General features: G+C 42.4%; 1 protein-coding gene across 1 annotated transcript in view; it reads right to left on the bottom strand.

Moving 5' to 3' along the window:
* LOC124594191 (cytoplasmic dynein 2 heavy chain 1) overlaps nucleotides 1-20482 on the bottom strand; it is a 786854-nt gene that overhangs the window by 551067 nt on the left and 215305 nt on the right. Inside the window, exon 18 of the mRNA XM_047132551.1 lies at nucleotides 18090-18295. Within this exon, the coding sequence (XP_046988507.1) occupies nucleotides 18090-18295 (206 nt within the window). The remainder of the gene's footprint in view (nucleotides 1-18089; nucleotides 18296-20482) is intronic.

The raw sequence follows: 20482 nt of genomic DNA, 5'->3' as shown, positions 1-20482 counted from the left end.
GGAGATGATTTTGTAATAACTGGAAGTGTTTGCCAAAAATATCCAGAATATGTAAGTAACACACCTCCGATTGATTATGGATTGCCTTGGAAATCTAGAACATTCTTGAATATTCTGAAATACCCTATAAAATTTTGGAACATTCTTCAACATTCTCAAACATTCTAAAGGAAGATTTTGGCTAGTCTCGGTCACTTTGCCAAGCTGCCTCCTCATCTTCAAATAATTCCCACACCATGATGCCATGAATACCTCTGGGCCTCTTCAAGTGGGAAACTGCGACCTCTCCCCAGGATGCCACCACACTCGCTGATGATGCTCATCTGAGATAGCGCAGCACAGTGATTCACGGATCAATACAGTGCAATGGCATTCATTGGCAGTCCATGCCTTCTGGTCACTGCGCCACTCCAAACACAGCCATTTGTGTTGTGGTGTTAATGGAAGCCTGTGCATGTGGCGGTAATTCTTTAATCCGCCTGTCGCTAGTGTCTTGCCAGTGGCGTGGGATGGCAGAGAATGTTCCATGGAGCCCACTACTACATCTTGGATTGCAAGTGCATATGTGAAGAGGTTACAATGTGGTCAGACACGGCCAACCAGAACCTCGACCATAAATATGGTTGTCCTCGTGCTCCCAAGCAGTCCAATCAGAGCTGATCCCATAAGTAAAGTGCACAATTATGGAGAAAGAAATTAATATTGAAATCAACTTTAACAGTGATGGCAGTACACTATCACCTATAATATGAGCAGCAAACCAATGAAAAGTGAAATTTCAGATGATCCCTTTATCAAAAGTAAATGTAAATGCCATTAAGTGATGTAGTGGGATTGTAATGAAAAACGAAATCCTTATTTCACTGGAATCATGTGGGATCTGGATGAATAAATCTAAATTAAAAAGTATTATCTTTGAAAACAATCCATTCTTTTGGGAATTCATTGTTTCAGTCAGTATGATTTGCACAATTAGAAACAGCACAGTCATTGATGATAAAATGTAGAGGTAAATTTTTAGAGTATTAAAGATAGTTTCAAGGAGTCTCAAGTTTATGTCATTGATTTCAATAGGAAGTTTGCAATAGTTGCTGATCCTCATCTATATTCACAAGGTATAATGGACTTATTTGATAAATGATAAATGTGATGTATTATGTTGCAGACAGTCACAATTAAAAGACACTTATACACAAGCTTTCAACCATAGCCTTCATCAGAATAAAATGAGAAACACACACAATTCATTTACACAAGCAAGCACACTTCACAGACACATAACCACCACATAACTGGTTGGCAGTCATGTGTGTGTGAAGTGTGCTTGGTTGTGAGAATGAATGGTGTATGTTTCTCTTTCTTTTTTCTGATGAAGGCTGTGGCCAAAAGCTTATGTGTAAGAGTCTTTTAATTGTGCCTGTCTACAACTTAATGTGTCTTCTTTATGGTAAGTACCAGTCTACCTTTTCCTACATTGTTGATATTACAACTCGGAGTCTCCATTGTTTTCTTTTGACATATGATAAAGAGATACTGATGGCAGCAAAGGCCTATAAAAGGTTGAAATATCTGGAGAAAATACCTTTTGAGTATACATAAGTATCAGCAACTATTGCAAACCATTGCATAACATTTGGGAACCCTTAAAACTGTCTTTAATAACCTAAAAATTCACCACTACATTTTATCATCCATGATTATGACAACCAAATCCCAAAAGACTGGGGTGTTTTTCAAGGTAACACTTTTAACAGATTTATTCTTCCAGATCCCACATAATTCCATTGGAATAAGGATTTCATTTTTTACTACAGTCATAGAGATACCCATTTGAAAGTGTCATGCCCCTCCCATTTTCCATGGATATCACATAAAAATGAAGGGGTCAGAAGCAACGGGGTGCAATGACGTTTTCTAGAAAAATGAGATAAGTGCCTCTACAGCATGGTCAGGTGTGTAAAATTGTTGTGCCATGGGGTACAAGTGAAATCCCACTCAGTGTTGCTCTATAGTGAACAAAAAGAGAACTACTTTCTCTCATCTTTCAGGCAGTGTACAAATCCCATGTCGAAAAAAATGTTCATCTTTTGAAGCGATCCACAAATCGATTCAATTTGTGACTTCTTCATGAGATCGGAAGTGTTGGTCAGCCAGGCCGTGCACCATTGATCCAAACAGGTGATAGTCAGAGGGAGTAATGTCTGGAGAATACGGTGGGTGGGGTACGCCTTCTCATTTTAACGTTTCCAAGTATGTTTTGACCTCTTCTGCAACGTGGGGTCGAGCATTGTCGTGCTGCATGCTCTCACTGTATTGCGGCCGTTTGTCTTTTAATGCTCTGCTCAAATGCATTATTTGCATTCAATAATGAGCACCTGTGATTGTTTCACTTGGTTTTAACACCTCATAGTACATGACGCCGAGCTGGTCCCACCAAATGCAGAGCATGATCTAGAAGTCATGAATATTCAGTTTGGCCGTCGACGTGGAAGCATGGCCGAGATATTCCTATGATCTTTTGCACTTAGGCATATTGTAATGAACCCATTTTTTGTCCCCAGTCACAATGCAATGCAGAAATCCCTTCAATTTTTGCCTCTGAAGCAACTGTTCACAAACACACAAATGCCGCTCAACATCTCTTGGTTTCAGCTCACAGTGGACCGAAGTTGCTTCTTCCTGAATCACGCCCACAGCCTTGAGACATTTTGAAACGGCTTGCTGTGTCACTCCCACTAATCATGCCAATTCTTAGTGAGTTTGACGTGAGTCTTCACTCAGAAACATCTCCAATTGTGCATTTTCAAAAACATTTTCCCTTCCACCACTATGCCGGACTACTAAGTTAAAATCACCGTTCTTGAAGCGTTGAAACCACTCACGATCCATCCTTTCACTAATAGCATCCTTACCATATGTACTAGAGAGCATTCGATGAGACTCAACCGTGAAACAGAACAGTAACACCTCCAGCAAATGATGAGAATTATGCTCGTACACTGACATTTTCAATCAAGAACAACTTAATGATCCAGACACAAACTGACTAATGTTTGAATGAGGTTATGTTGACCTAGGTCCAAGCTAACTGCCTGACATCTGCAATCTGTTTCTTTCGACCGCTACTTACTGTTGCTGCCACCTATCAGTAAATGGCAGAAACAAAGTTGTACACCTTCAAGTGTTCTCTCCTATTTTGTTTCACTGTTGTAAGCCACAAAATGCATGATGTTCATGTAGCATTACATACGTGTTTTGTTGTAGCTCTAAACGGCAATTTTATAATAATTCAGTTGTTAACAATCAATAGTAAAGCATTATATGGTCAACATAAATCAAATTCTTCTTAATTCAAAATATTCTGGAAGCAAAGGGATACAAGTGCATACAGACTTTTATCAATTGTGATATAAAACTAATAATCTATCTTAACCTGTTATTCCAGCATGCAAACAAAAATGGTAGAAAGTATTTTTATGTCTAATATACACATAATAATTTAAATTCCATTTTGCAATCTCAAGATAATTGTGAAATCTTGTGGACTTTAACTTCAGTTTTCTCAAAACTAGAAAAGTGTACTTATATTACTTTGCTTCTGATCCCTCAAACGTAATATGGAGTTGGAGAAGTTGTCCAGGACTTACTAATGAACAGAATACTAAGTGCACCATGATGGTTATGGAATTTGAAAATATTTTGAATTATTACTCTGATGAGAGTACAGTACATTCTCCTCCGGGGTTGGCTGAAAAACTGATGGAGCAGAGAAACTCTTATAGGTTAACAACTGTCTACAATTTTAGATACCTTCCATGGAAGAAACTGAAAACCAAGAGAAAGGTACTCAAATTACCCATAATATATCAATAAACCTATGACATCCTTCCTACTCACCTTAATCAACTTTACACTTACCAACAACTACTTCACATTTGAGGGGCAGACATACAAACAGATCAGGGGCACGGCCATGGGAACCAGGATGGCTCCTTCCTATGCCAACCTTCCCATGAGTCACTTGGTGTGGGCTTTCCTGGGATCTGTAAGTCTTCAGCCCCTGGTTTGGTTTAGATACACTGATTACATATTTACCTTCTGGATTCACAGTGAGGCTGACCTGCTAAAATTCCTGGAATCTCAGAATGTTGTTGTTGTTAATGTGGTCTTCAGTCCTGAGACTGGTTTGATGCAGCTCTCCATGCTACTCTATCCTGTGCAAGCTTCTTCATCTTCCAGTACCTACTGCAGCCTACATCCTTCTGAATCTGCTTAGTGTATTCATCTCTTTGTCTCCATCTACGATTTTTACCCTCGACACTGCCCTCCAGTACTAAATTGGTGATCCCTCGATGTCTCAGAACATGTCCTAGCAACCGATCCCTTCTTCTAGTCAAGTTGTGCCACAGGCTCCTATTCTCCCCAATTCTATTCAATACCTCCTCATTAGTTATGTGATCTACCCATCTAATCTTCAGCATTCTTCTGTAGCACCACATTTCGAAGGCTTCTATTCTCTTCTTGTCTAAACTATTTATCGTCCATGTTTCACTTCCATATAAGGCTACACTCCATATAAATACTTTCAGAAACGACTTCCTGACACTTAAATCAATACTCGATGTTAACAAATTTCTCTTCTTCAGAAACGCTTTCCTTGCCATTGCCAGTCTACATTTTATATCCTCTCTAATTCAACCATCATCAGTTATTTTACTCCCCAAATAGCAAAACTCCTGTACTACTTTAAGTGTATCATTTCCTAATGTAATTCCCTCAGCATCACCCGATTTAATTCGACTACATTCCATTATCATCGTTTTGCTTTTGTTGATGTTCATCTTATATCCTCCTTTCAAGACACTGTCCATTCCATTCAAATGCTCTTCCAAGTCCTTTGCTGTCTCTGACAGAATTACAATGTCATCGGCAAACCTCAAAGTTTTCATTTCTTCTCCATGGATTTTAATACCTACTCTGAATTTTTCTTTTGTTACCTTTACTGCTTGCTCAATATACAGATTGAATAGCATCAGGGAGAGGCTACAACCCTGCCTCAATCTCTTCCCAACCACTGATTCCCTTTCATGTCCCTCGACTCTTATAACTGCCATCTGGTCATCATCATCATCATGATCATCATCATTTAAGGCTGATTATGCCTTTCAGCGTTCCGTCTGGAGCATAGCCCCCTTATAAAATTCTTCCATGATCCTCTATTCAGTGCCAACATTGGTGCCTCTTCTGATGTTAAACCTATTACTTCAAAATCATTCTTAACCGAACCCAGGTACCTTCTCCTTGGTCTGCCCCGACTCCTCCTACCCTCTACTGTTGAACCCATGAGTCTCTTGGGTAACCTTGCTTCTCCCATGCGTGTAACATGACCCCACCATCTAAGCCTGTTCGCCCTGACTGCTACATCTATAGAGTTCATTCCCAGAGTTTCTTTGATTTCCTCATTGTGGACACCCTCCTTCCATTGTTCCCATCTACTAGTACCTGCAATCATCCTAGCTATTTTCATATCCGTAACCTCAACCTTGTTGATAAGGTAGCCTGAATCCACCCAGCTTTCTCTCCCATACAACAAAGTTGGTCGAAAGATTGAACGGTGCACAGATAACTTAGTCTTGGTACTGACTTCCTTCTTGCAGAAGATAGTAGAGTGTAGCTGAGCGCTCACTACATTACCTTTGCTACACCTCGCTTCCAGTTCTTTCACTATGTTGCCATCCTGTGAGAATATGCATCCTAAGTACTTGAAACCGTCCACCTGTTCTAACTTTGTTCCTCCTATTTGGCACTCAATCCGTATATACACTCCTGGAAATGGAAAAAAGAACACATTGACACCGGTGTGTCAGACCCACCATACTTGCTCCGGACACTGCGAGAGGGCTGTACAAGCAATGATCACACGCACGGCACAGCGGACACACCAGGAACCGCGGTGTTGGCCGTCAAATGGCGCTAGCTGCGCAGCATTTGTGCACCGCCGCCGTCAGTGTCAGCCAGTTTGCCGTGGCATACGGAGCTCCATCGCAGTCTTTAACACTGGTAGCATGCCGCGACAGCGTGGACGTGAACCGTATGTGCAGTTGACGGACTTTGAGCGAGGGCGTATAGTGGGCATGCGGGAGGCCGGGTGGACGTACCGCCGAATTGCTCAACACGTGGGGCGTGAGGTCGCAGCGATGCACAGATGCACGCCAAGACCGTAGGATCCTAAGCAGTGCCGTAGGGGACCGCACCGCCACTTCCCAGCAAATTAGGGACACTGTTGCTCCTGGGGTATCGGCGAGGACCATTCGCAACCGTCTCCATAAAGCTGGGCTACGGTCCCGCATACCGTTAGGCCGTCTTCCACTCACGCCCCAACATCGTGCAGCCCGCCTCCAGTGGTGTCACGACAGGCGTGAATGGAGGGACGAATGGAGACGTGTCGTCTTCAGCGATGAGAGTCGCTTCTGCCTTGGTGCCAATGATGGTCGTATGCGTGTTTGGCGCCGTGCAGGTGAGCGCCACAATCAGGACTGCATACGACCGAGGCACACAGGGCCAACACCCGGCATCATGGTGTGGGGAGCGATCTCCTACACTGGCCGTACACCACTGGTGATCGTCGAGGGGACACTGAATAGTGCACGGTACATCCAAACCGTCATCGTACCTATCGTTCTACCATTCCTAGACCGGCAAGGGAACTTGCTGTTCCAACAGGACAATGCACGTCCGCATGTATCCCGTGCCACCCAACGTGCTCTAGAAGGTGTAAGTCAACTACCCTGGCCAGCAAGATCTCCGGATCTGTCCCCCATTGAGCATGTTTGGGACTGGATGAAGCGTCGTCTCACGAGGTCTGCACATCCAGCACGAACGCTGGTCCAACTGAGGCGCCAGGTGGAAATGGCATGGCAAGCCGTTCCACATGACTACATCCAGCATCTCTACGATCGTCTCCATGGGAGAATAGCATCCTGCATTGCTGCGAAAGGTGGATATACACTGTACTAGTGCTGACATTGTGCATGCTCTGTTGCCTGTGTCTATGTGCCTGTGGTTCTGTCAGTGTAATCATGTGATGTATCTGACCCTAGGAATGTGTCAATAAAGTTTCCCCTTCCTGGGACAATGAATTCACGGTGTTCTTATTTCAATTTCCAGGAGTGTATTTCTTTCCCACTGACATTACTTTAGTTTTGGAGATGCTAATCTTCATACCATAGTCCTTACATTTCTGATCTAGCTCTAAAATATTACTTTGCAAACTTTCTATAGAATCTGCCATCACAACTAAGTCATCCGCATATGCAAGACTGCTTATTTTGTGTTCACATATCTTAATCTCACCCAGCCAGTCTATTATTTTCAACATATGATCCATAAATAATATGAAAAACAGTGGAGACAGGTTGCAGCCTTGTCTTACCCGTGAAACTACTCTGAACCATGAACTCAATTTACCGTCAACTCTAACTGCTGCCTGACTATCCATGTAATGCCCTTTAATTGCTTGCAAAAGTTTGCCTCCTATTCCATAATCTCGTAGAACAGACAATAACTTCCTCCTAGGAACCTGGTCATATGCCTTTTCTAGATCTATAAAGCATAGATACAATTCCCTGTTCCACTCATAACACTTCTCCATTATTTGCCGTAAGCTAAAGATCTGGTCCTGACTACCTCTAAGAGGCCTAAACACACACTGATTTTCATCCAATTGGTCCTCAACTAATACTCGCACTTTCCTTTCAACAATACCTGAGAAGATATTACCCACAATGCTGATTAAAGAGATACCTCTGTAGTTGTTACAATCTTTTCTGTTTCCATGTTTAAAGATTGGTGTGATTACTGCTTTTGTCCAGTATGATGGAACCTGTCCCGACTCCCAGGCCATTTAAGACCTGACATTCCACTGTATTTGATGAGTTCCGACTTAATTTCATCCATCCCAGCTGCTTTATTGCACTGCAATCTATTGACCATTTTCTCCACTTCCTCAAATGTGATGCTATTTACATCATCATTCCTATCCCATTCTACCTCGAAATCTGAAACATTACTGATCGTATTTTCACCTACATTGAGCAACTCTTCTAAATATTCCCTCCATCTGCCCAAGGTATCCACAGGATTCACCAGCAGTTTTCCTGACCTGCCCAAAATACTTGTCATTTCCTTCTTACCTCCCTTTCGAAGACTGCTAATTACACTCCAGAATGGTTTTTCCAGCAGCTTGACCCACAGTCTCCAACCTGTTTCCAAAGTCTTCCCAAGATTTCTTCTTGGATGCTGCAATTATCTGTTTGGCTTTGTTTCTTTCTTCAACATAACTTTCTCTGCCTACCTGAGTTCTAGTATGTAGCCATTTTTGATACGCCTTCTTTTTCCTTTTACAGGCTGCCTTGACTGTGTCATTACACCAAGCTGTTTGCTTCATCCTACTTTTACACACTACTGTTCCAAGATATTCTTTAGCCACTTCTAGTACTGTGTCCCTATACCTTGTCCATTCCTTTTCCAATGACTGTAATTGACTACATTCAACTAACTGGTACCTTTCTGAGATCGCTGTTATGTACTTGTGCCTGATTTCCTTATCCTAAAGTTTCTCCACTCTTATCCTCCTGCCATCTGGTTTCTGTACAAATTGTAAATAGCCTTTCGCTCCCTGTATTTTACCCCTGCCACCTTCAGAATTTGAAAGAGAGTATTCCAGTCAACATTGTCAAAAGATTTCTCTAACTCTACAGATGATAGAGACGTAGGTCTGCCTTTCCTTAATCTTTCTTCTAAGATAAGTCGTAGGGTCAGTACTGCCTCACGTGTTCCAACATTTCTACTGAATCCAAACTGATCTTCCCCGAGGTCAGCTTCAACCAGTTTTTCCATTCGTCTGTAAAGAATTTGCTTTAGTATTTTGCAGCTGTGACTTATTAAACTGATAGTTCGGTAATTTTCACATCTGTCAACACCTGCTTTCTTTGGGATTGGAATTACTATATTCTTCTTGAAGTCTGAGGGTATTTTGCCTGTCTGATACATCTTGCTCACCAGATGGTAGAGTTTTGTTAGGCCTGGCTCTCCCAAGGCTGTCAGTAGTTCTAATGGAATGTTGTCTACTCCTGGGGCCTTGGTTCGAATTAGGTCTTTCAGTGCTCTGTCAAACTCTTCCCATTTCATTTTCATCTACATCCTCTTCCATTTCCATAATACTGTCCTCAAGAACATTGCTCCTGTATAGACCCTCTATATACTCATTCCACCTTTCTGCTTTCCCTTCTTTGCTTAGAACTGGGTTTCCATCTGAGCTCTTGATATTCATGCAAGTGGTTCTCTATTCTCCAAAGTTCTCTTTAATTTTCCTCTACGCAGTATCTATCTTACCCCTCATGAATTAAGCATCTACATCCTTACATTTGTCCTTTAGCCATCCCTGCTTAGCCATTTTGCACTTCCTGTCAATCTCATTTTTGAGACGTTTGTATTCCTATTTGTCTGCTTCACTTACTGCATTCTTGTATTTTCTCCTTTCATCAATTAAATTCACTATCTCTTCTGTTACCCAAGGATTTCTACTAGCCCTCGTCTTTTTACCTACTTGATCCTCTGCTGCCTTCACTATTTCATCTCTCAAAGCTATCCATTCTTCTTCTACTGTATTTCTTTCCCCCAATCCTGTCAATTGTTCCCTTATGCTCTCCCTGAAACACTGTACAACCTCTGGTTCTTTCTGTTTATCCAGGTCCCATCTCCTTAAATTCCCATCTTTTTGCAGTTTCTTCAGTTTTAATCTACAGTTCATAACCAATAGATTGTGGTCAGGGTCCACATCTGCCCCTGGAAATGTCTTACAATTTAAAATCTGGTTCCTAAATCTCTGTCTTACCATTATATAATCTATCTGAAACCTTTTAGTATCTCCAGGGTTCTTCCATGTATACAACCTTCTTTCATGATTCTTGAACCAAGTGTTAGCTATGATTAAGTTATGCTCTGTGCAAAATTCTACCAGGTGGCTTCCTCTTGCATTTCTTAGCCCCAATCCATATTCACCTACTACATTTCCTTCTCTTCCTTTTCCTACTGTCAAATTCCAGTCACCCATGACTATTAAATTTTCATCTCCCTTCACTACCTGAATAATTTCTTTTATCTCATCATACATTTCATCAATTTCTTCATCATCTGCAGAGCTAGTTGGCATATAAACTTGTACTACTGTAGTAGGCATGGGCTTCATGTCTATCTTGGCCACAATAATGAGTTCACTATGCTTTTTGTAGTAGCTTACCCGCATTCCTATTTTTTTATTCATTATTAAACCTACTCCTGCATTACCCCTATTTGATTTTGTATTTATAACCCTGTATTCACCTGACCAAAAGTCTTGTTCCTCCTGCCACCGAACTTCACTAATTCCCACTATATCTAACTTTAACTTATCCATTTCCCTTTTTAAATTTTCTAACCTACCTGGCTGATTAATGGATCTGACATTCCACACTCTGATACGTAGAATGCCAGTTTTCTTTCTCTTGATAACAATGTCCTCTTGAGTAGTCCCCGCCCGAGATCCGAACGGGGGACTATTTTAGCTCCAGAATATTTTACCCAAGAGGACACCATCATCATTTAATCATACAGTAAAACTGCATGCCCTCGGGAAAAATTACGGCTGTAGTTTCCCCTTGCTTTCAGCTGTTCGTAGTACCACAACAGTAAGGCCGTTTTGGTTAGTGTTACAAGGCCAGATCAGTAAATTATCCAGACTGCTGCCCCTGTAACTACTGAAAAGGCTGCTGCCCCTCTTCAGGAACCACACGTTTGTCTGACCTCTCAACAGATACCCCTCTGTTGTGGTTGCACCTACATTACGGCTATCTGTATCGTTGAGGCACGCAAACCTCCCCACCAACGGCAAGGTCCATGGTTCACGGGAGGGGGGAGGGGGGGGGGGGAGGGGGGGGGGGGAAATCTCGTAACAACCTCTCCCAATTAAATGTCACATAGTACTATTCCGAATCCCATTCCACTTTTATTGATGTTGCTCTCAACCTCACCAAAGACCAGCTACATACTTCCGTCTACATTAAAACTACCAAAAAACAACAGTACTTACATTTTGACATTTGCCAAATGTTCCCTCCCACTGAGACTTGGCATCTGAGGCAAATGTATTTGTTCGGTTGCAGACTTTTTACAGCAATACACCACAATTCTCACCTCAGCCTTCACTACATGTAATTACCCCACCAGCCAACTTAAAAAGCAGAATTCCCAGGCCGTCAAAAAACTTCGGAGGACACCATTGGTGACTCAATATTACCCTGGTCCGGAATGTGTTAATCAGCTACTTCAACAGCGCCATGACTTCCTAAAATCATGCTCTGAAATAAGAGCCATTCTGTCTGAAATTTTGCCCATCACACTTAGAATGGCTTTCCATTGCCCTGTCAACCTCTGCAATATTCTTGACAGACCACATACTTTTTCTGCACCCATCTCCCTACCCAAGGGCTCCTACCCCTGTGATTGTCTCCACAACAAGACTTGCCCTATGCACTCTCCTACCAGACCTGTAACTGGAAAAACATATACTATCAAAGGGAGAGCAACCTGCAAAATGACACGTCATATACCAGCTGTTATGTAAACACTGTTCGGCATTCTACATCGGCATGATTACCACCAAATTATCAATTAGGATGAATGGGCATAGGCAGAGGGTGTATACTGGCAACTCGCAATATCCTGTTGCAGAGCATGCTCTACAACATGACAATTGTGACCTCAGTGCCCGTTTCACCACATCCACCATCTTGATTCTTCCCCCAGACACCAGTTTCTCAGTACTCTGCAGGTGGGAAATAGCATTACAACATGTCTATGGTGCTCGCCACCCACCTGGCCTTAATTTACATTAGCATCTTCCAGATCTGCATTTCTTCACTGTAACTACTCTTTGCTTCACTCTGTTTTAGTTTTCTATATCTTTATTTTCCACTGTCCTCCTCCCACCTCAGTTACATACAATACACTTAGCGTTTCACTCTTATTAACTCACGCATTATGTTTAAGCAGTAATGTCTGTCTCCATATTGCCATGTCTTCCACCTTTAGGCTACCAGGTTTTCAAATCTTGTCCGACGCAGGCCCCAACAATCAGTCTTTCCTTCTCATCCCGTACGGTAAGTCTCCCCTGACCCGTAGTTCTGGTGAGTTTCCCAAAATCTAAACATTTTCCTAAAACTCTCCAGTCCTTTTCCTTCATGCCTCTGTGTGTGTGTGTGTGTGTGTGTGTGTGTGTGTGTGTGTTCTGCTGCCGCTTGTTGAGTAAATTTTTTATCCAACCAATTAAATAATTTTGTCAATATTTTATTGTTTTCATTGTTGTTACGCATCGATAGATATTTTGGGGCAAAAGGAGAAGTTAATGACGCCAAGGACCTGTTCACAAAATAGCATTTTTTTCTGCTTCTGAGAAAAAAGAAGAGACCTTTCTGTTATGTGGAACTTGATATTGGTGGAGTAAAGGGATTGAATCATATGTAGGCTGCAAAAAGGTAGCTTGTGGAGAAGATAAGGAAGGAATAGAAGCACTTGCACTATAAATATTATGGGTAACAGGACCTAACACTCCAGTGCTTTCCTGCAGAAGATTGTTAGTTAGTTTCATCTCCCAAGGAACATTTGCTCAATCATAATGCTGCGGAATGGGTCTTTTACATTCGAATGACAATCAAGGACTCCAAAATGCATACCTTAAGAGCTATGAACATTTCGTCATCTTCAGTACTGTGAAACAAATCTCTTCTACTTCAAGCTCTTCATTCTCCATATTTTGAGAGGAAGTAGTGTGGGGAAAAAAAAGAAAATAAATGCCTGCTAACCTGGGGCTCAAAAGAGCTGCGAGCACTTTTTCAGTGGAAAAGTTGTGTTTAAGAGTAGCGATGATCAACAAGTGGTCATTGTTCTTAAGGTAGGCACTTTAAAACTCTTATTATTGGATTTTTTTTCTTATTTTGATCCGTAATACCACCAATCAAAATATGGAAAGCAAAGAGTCTTCAGTAGAAGAGATTTGTTTCAAAGTATCAAAGATGATAAACTGCTCATAGCTCTTGTGATATGCATTTTAAAGCCCACATTTACTAGACTTTTTTGCTTCAAATGACCAGTCCTGTCATACACTCTGGACACTGCAAGAGGGCTGTACAAGCAATGATCACACGCACGGCACAGCGGACACACCAGGACCCCGGTGTTGGCCGTCGAATGGCGCTAGCTGCGCAGCATTTGTGCACCGCCGCCGTCAGTGTCAGCCAGTTTGCCGTGGCATACGGAGCTCCATCGCAGTCTTTAACACTGGTAGCATGCCGCGACAGTGTGGACGTGAACCGTATGTGCAGTTGACGGACTTTGAGTGAGGGCGTATAGTGGGCATGTGGGAGGCCGGGTGGACGTACCGCCGAATTGCTCAACACGTGGTGCGTGAGGTCTCCACAGTACATCGATGTTGTCACCAGTGGTCGGCGGAAGGTGCACGTGCCCGTCGACCTGGGACCGGACCGCAGCGATGCACGGATGCACGCCAATACCGTAGGATCCTACGCAGTGCCGTAGGGGACCGCACCGCCACTTCCCAGCAAATTAGGGACACTGTTGCTCCCGGGGTATCGGCAAGGACCATTCGCAACCGTCTCCATGAAGCTGGGCTACGGTCCCGCACACCATTAGGCCATCGTCCGCTCACGCCCCAACATCGTGCAGCCCGCCTCCAGTGGTGTCGCGACAGGCGTGAATGGAGGGACGAATGGAGACGTGTCGTCTTCAGCGATGAGAGTCGCTTCTGCCTTGGTGCCAATGATGGTCGTATGCGAGTTTGGCGCCGTGCAGGTGAGCGCCACAATCAGGACTGCATACGACCGAGGCACACAGGGCCAACACCCAGCATCGTGGTGTGGGGAGCGATCTCCTACACTGGCCATACACCACTGGTGATCGTCAAGGGGACACTGAATAGTGCACGGTACATCCAAACCGTCATCGAACCCATCGTTCTACCATTCCTAGACCGGCAAGGGAACTTGTGGTTCCAACAGGACAATGCACGTCCGCATGTATCCCGTGCCACCCAACGTGCTCTAGAAGGTGTAAGTCAACTACCCTGGCCAGCAAGATCTCCGGATCTGTCCCCCATTGAGCATGTTTGGGACTGGATGAAGCGTCGTCTCACGCGGTCTGCACGTCCAGCACGAACGCTGGTCCAACTGAGGCGCCAGGTGGAAATGGCATGGCAAGCCGTTCCACAGGACTACATCCAGCATCTCTACGATCGTCTCCATGGGAGAATAGCAGCCTGCATTGCTGCAAAAGAAGGATATACACTGTACTAGTGCCGACATTGTGCATGCTCTGTTGCCTGTGTCTATGTGCCTGTGGTTCTGTCAGTGTGATCATGTGATGTATCTGACCCCAGGAATGTGTCAATAAAGTTTCCCCTTCCTGGGACAATGAATTCACGGTGTTCTTATTTCAATTTCCAGGAGTGTATGTCAGAGTATTGATCATTCCTCCTGGGAATGTATATTTTCCATGAGGAACCTAACTAGTATATGATCTGGAGCAGAAGACTTGTCTCTATTAAGTGAGTTTCTTTGCTTCACCAAGGATTCTAAGTTAGTTGTGCTGGCAGTAGTTCTTGATCTCAATTCTGGAATATTTACTTTGTCTTCTTCACTGAAGGAATTACAGAAAAACCTTGGTCATAATTCTGCTTTAGTAATGTTATTATCAGTAACATTAGCATTGCTATCACATAGTGATTGTACTGACTGTGTCTTGATGCTGGTGTACTTTACATGTGACCAGAATCCCTTTTGAATTTTCTGCCAGATTTCAAGACAGAATTTCATTGTGGAAACTATTAAAAGCATCTTGTACTGAAGTCAGTGCTAAATTTTGAGCTTCTGTTAAGCGGAGAACACATCTGACTCCTTATCGATCATCCATGAAGCTCAGAAATGTAACTTCTCTTGAACAGGAAGTAGCTGGTTCAGTCCACTCTATTTAATCGGCAATATAAGAATACATAAGACCTAAGTAAATTTAAATTACAAAGAAGGAATGGCCACGAAATACGCCAATTGGCAGGTACTGCCAATTACATACTGATTATTACTGACTGTACAAGAAACAACTAGACCTAGTTGCACTGCAATAAATCCGGTGAGACGATGCTGGGAGCACTGATGTTGAAAACTGTACAATTCTGTATGGATCCTGTGAACAAGGTCATCTGTTAGGCACTGGTTTCTGCATCAGTAAGACGTTGGCCACTAATGTTTCAGAATTCGTTTCAGTCAACCCAAGAATATCTGTTCTAACACTGGACGTAAAGCATATTAAGGTGACTTTTGTGAACTGTCATGCTCCCACAGAGAAGAGCAAATGTGAAGTGAAAGATGAGTTCTATGCGCAGCTAGAGGCAGTGATGGATGCTATACCAAATGGACACCTGAGGATCCTCCTTGGTGATTTGAATGCCAAGGTTGGGAAAGAACAAATATTCCAAGACACAACAGGTAGGCACAGTCTACACAACCTAAGCAATGACAATGGAGCTAGGTTCATCAGCTTCACTACATCATTAGGGTTGTTCATCTCCAGCACAAACTTCCAGCAGAAAAACATACATAAAGGAACCTGGGTATCAGCAGATGGGAGAACTGTAAATCAAATAGACCATGTTGCCATTGATCTCAGAGCCAAGAGATGGGTGTTAGACATTAAGAAAGCGCGGGGTGCCGAAGGTGGGAGTGATCATCTCCTGGTCAGAGGCTATTTGAACATACAGTGTAAAGGAAGAATGGGGCCTAAGTTAAAAAGAGAGGAAAGGTACCATGTGGAGAAACTGAAAGATGAAGCAACGAAAACCAGATACCAGTTGCAACTTAGTAACCGCTTTGAAGCACTCAGTGAAATGGACATGAATCAGGACCTTGAACTAATGTGGGGAAACATCCAGAGCTCAGTTAAGGATACAGCAAAGGAAACACTCATGGGAAATCCAGTGGGCAAGAAGATCTGGTTTGGAAAGGAATGTGCAGATGCCCTGGAAAGGAGAAAGGAAGTCATGAACAAATGCTGAAGGGGACAAATCTGTCACAGGCCAAAGCACAATTTGAGGAGGTGTGAAAGACTACACAATCAATTCTAAGAAGAGCAAAGAGGAAATATATAAGGAATATCGTCACTGAAGCAGAAACAGACTTCAGAGGACAACAGACTAGGGAAATGTTTCTGAGGGTGAAGTACCTCTGCAAAGGTCACGAGGCCAAGCAGAAATTTGTCAAAGATTCCAGTGATAAGATCCTGATGAACGATAGGGACATAGCTGAGAGATGGAAAGAGTACTTTCGACAGCTGCTAAATTGTGATGAACCCGAACTGCAGTTTGATTTCCAGTACCCAATTACAGCCGATGCAGACCATCCCCCACCTACCCTGGATGAGATAAAAACCAGAATCAGACACCTTAAACAGAATAAGAGTCCAGGTGAAGATGGAATACAGGCTGAAATGATCCTGGCAGGAGGAGAGAAACTTGCATAAAAAATACACCGACTGATACAGGCAATATGGACCAAAGAAGAACTACCAGGAGAATGGAAAACAGCTCTGATTTGTCCAATACATAAGAAGGGCAACAAACTGAAATGTGATAACTGTCGAGGAATCGCCCTGCTTAACGTCTGCTGTAAGATCCTGTCCAATTGCCTCATACATAGAATTCAGCCAGTGGCAGAATCGGTGATTGGGGAGTCCCAGGGAGGTTTCTGGCCAGGACGGTCAACAGTAGATCACATCTTCAGTCTCTGACAGCTCACTGAGAAACTGCGTGAATATGGTAAAGATTTGCATATTTTATTCGTTGATTTTAAGAAGGCCTATGATTGCATACATCGCAAGAGCCTGCTCAACTGCTTAAGGAAGTTTGGCATAGCAGAGAAACTCATCAATCTGATAAAGATCTGTCTGAATGAAACATGTGCAAAGGTGAATATGGGAAATCGAGTAACTGAGGAGTTTGAAATTGTGACAAGACTCAGGCAAGGAGATGGGTTGTCCCCTATCCTGTTCAACTTTGCCCTCGAGAAGATCATACGTGAGACCTTCCAAGAGAATGAAGGGATTGAAATCGAAGGAAAGAGACTGGCATACTTAGCCTATGCAGACGAGATCTGTTTACTCTCTAGGTCAGAAGAGGAGTTGGAGCAAATGGCCAAAGCACTAAAGGAGGCTGCCAGCAAATTTGGGCTAAACATAAACAAAGCCAAGACAGAGTACCTCGTTATGACGTGTGGCCATTGTCAGACTGCTGATCATCTACAATCACTGCAGGTTGGGGACCATTCCTACAAGAGAGTGCAAGAATTCAAATACCTAGGGGCACTTTTCACTGAGAACTAGTCATGTGAATCAGAGATCAATGCCAGAATACAAGCAGGAAACCGATCTTACCACAGCCTAGCACAGCTGCTTCGGTCCAAATCTCTCTCCAGACAGTTCAAGATTCGACTGTACAAAACCCTGATCCAGCCTGTTGTTCTATATGGCTGTGAGACATGGAGTATGCAGAAACAGGACTTCCATAAGCTCCTTGTTTTTGAGAGAAAAGTTCTTCGGAAGATCTTTGGTCCAGTTCTGGATGCAGTTACAGGGGAGTGGAGGATCATATACAACCAAGAGCTTGAGGAACTATACCAGCAGCCCAACACAGCAGGAACTGTCAAAGCCAAACGAATGCAGTGGGTTGGCCATGTGGCCCGGATGGAGGATCACAGATGGCCTCGAAAGCTCCTGGATTTCACACCTACAGGAAAGAGACTGCCAGGGAGACCCAATAAGCATTGGAGGGATGGACTCCATGAAGATTTAAACCAAATGTAAATAGATATGGACGAAAGGCGGATAGCAGCAATGGACAGAATACAGTGGAGGAGGAAACTTGTAGTTGTGTGCGGTCCACTGGGCCTGATCACGTAGTGGTAGTAGTAGTAGTACAAGAAATTACTTACACCAGTTTTTCATAGATTTCCATTAGTTGTTTCCATTCAGCTCTCTTTGCTCGTATTGTGTCCAGACCTCGGAGGAGGATTTCTGTGCCACCATCCTGCAAATCAGTTTCACGGGGTCGTGCTTGTTCCCAACGTAACCTAAACTTCTCCATTTCTTCCAAAATCTCTGAGGTGCGTGTCTCCAAACTTTGTTTTACATTTTCCACCTGTCAAAAAAGACAATGATAAAAAAATCACAAATGTATGATAAATTCCAGTTATGCATCAAAGTAAAGATTTTTCCCATTGAAGCACTGTTGAGTTCTGATTTTGCTTTTCAAGATATTCAACTAATCCACTGTAAATATCAAAAGAAATATATCTACTGAACTATGGAAAGGTCTGGCAGCTGAAGCCACACTGTGTGGCTTCAGCTGCCAGGGACTACAGTCATGAATGTGTGAGTTGCGTGTGTGTGTGTGTGTGTGTGTGCCATCTCCGCTATATGGAGCAGCAACTTTCCTTTTCATAATATTGTTATATTCCATCCTGGATTTTCCATTGTTTGATATCTACTGAACTGATGCTCAGTGCCTATGCCATCTATGACAGAAGAACATCTATACTCCAGTAACACTAAAATTTCAAACACAGAAAAATAGAAGTTCTACCATTAACAACTCTTAAGATACTGCTGGCTGTGTTTCGCTCAAAACATGAGGAACTAGTAAAGAAGACGGCAGAGTTGTTAAATATTTAACACAACTTCATGAATGCCTGCCAAATTTAAAGTACTGTGTTGATAAGTCAACCACCTAATAGCTACATTTTCATCTATAAAACCACCATGTGTTACAGATTCTGGATAAGGCAATACATTTCAAATATGTGCAGAATTTTAATAAGTAAATAATTATGTGAATGACACTTCTAATATTATTATAATATAAAAAACTAGCTTGTATTTTCAGATAAATTAATTAATAAAACGTTCAGTTCAAATTTGGCACTTCCTTTTATAAAGCTTCTAAACAAACAAGATGCTGCTGCTTGGCAAGTGTTGTTCCTGTTGTACACTTCCTACAATCAATTCAATTTCAGATCTGCTTGCTGATCTTTCTGCCCCTGTGCATGGTTGTAAAGCGTTTGTTTTGTGCTACATTTCATGTGTGAATGATGGCAAATTTTTCTCCTTCTTTCAAGTCTTCTCTGTCAATTTATGGAACGTAGCTTCCTTTTTGTGATATATTTGTATACTTGTCTTAACAGTATTGGTAACTTATACTCCACTGAGGTAACAAGACGGGCGGTTCTGCTGCATAGTTGCTCATTCTCCCATCTGTTTAGATGATGAGCATACTGAGCGTAGTTTACCCTCTCCTCTTCAAAGTTTAATTGCATGCTCTTTCTGCATGCATTTGTAATTACATTGATTGTTTTCATCATACAATGGGTGACAGTATATATTTCCTTATTCTATACATTGTTATAACATTGCTTTTAGATTGGATGTATTATTTCCTTCATTTTGTGACTTAGTCTTAATATGTTCTCCAAAGATGCATCCACACTTTTTTACTACTTCCAATGGTTTGTCAGTGACAGTTTAACCAGTTTTCATAACAATATGTTTGGGAAGGGTTTCATCATCATTTCCAACATTCTTTACTTAAGTTTTCAATGTTTTCCACTAGAAAATTCAGGCTTAAAATTTCCTTTCTAATATTACCCTTTCTGTAGTCTGCCTGTCACTTAATATAATAACTTTTTCCCTAATTTCCATTACAGCTTTCACTGTAGAGTTTCAGTAACAACACCTTGTTCTCATCTTTGATGTGTTGCTTTTGGTTTAAAATCTTTCACATCACTTGATGCTTTTTGCTTTTGATCTTCATCTTAATTTCAGTTTGACACTAGTCAAATTATGATCAATTTCTTCTTTTTTCCACACAATTTAACCAATAACACTTTTTATGGAATGCTCCAACAGATTGTTTATATTCCAGTCACAGAAAGACAGAAAGGCAGGCTAATACCTACCATTAAAAGCATTTAATAAAAAGATCACAAAAGTTTAGCTGTTTTGTTCCTCCTTCTGGGAGGCAAGAGGAAATGGAAGCGGAAGGAGGGGAGGCGGCAGGTTGTTAAACAGTCATACCATCCGGCCACATAGGAGCATTCCCCTCGTAACTCAGTACCACCCAGGACTGGAGCAACTGAATTACATTCTCCGCCAGGGTTTTGACTATCTTTCGTCATGCTCTGAAACAATAAATGTCCTGCCAACTATCCTTCCCACAACTCCCACAGTGGTATTCTGCTGTCCACCAAACCTACATAACATACTTGTCCATCCCTACACAACATCTGCTCCCAACCCCTTACCTCATGGCTCATATCCCTGTAATAGATCT

This window comes from Schistocerca americana, chromosome 2, assembly GCF_021461395.2.
Source record: "Schistocerca americana isolate TAMUIC-IGC-003095 chromosome 2, iqSchAmer2.1, whole genome shotgun sequence".
NCBI lineage: Eukaryota > Metazoa > Arthropoda > Insecta > Orthoptera > Acrididae > Schistocerca > Schistocerca americana.
This window is presented reverse-complemented; position numbering and strand designations above follow the sequence as displayed.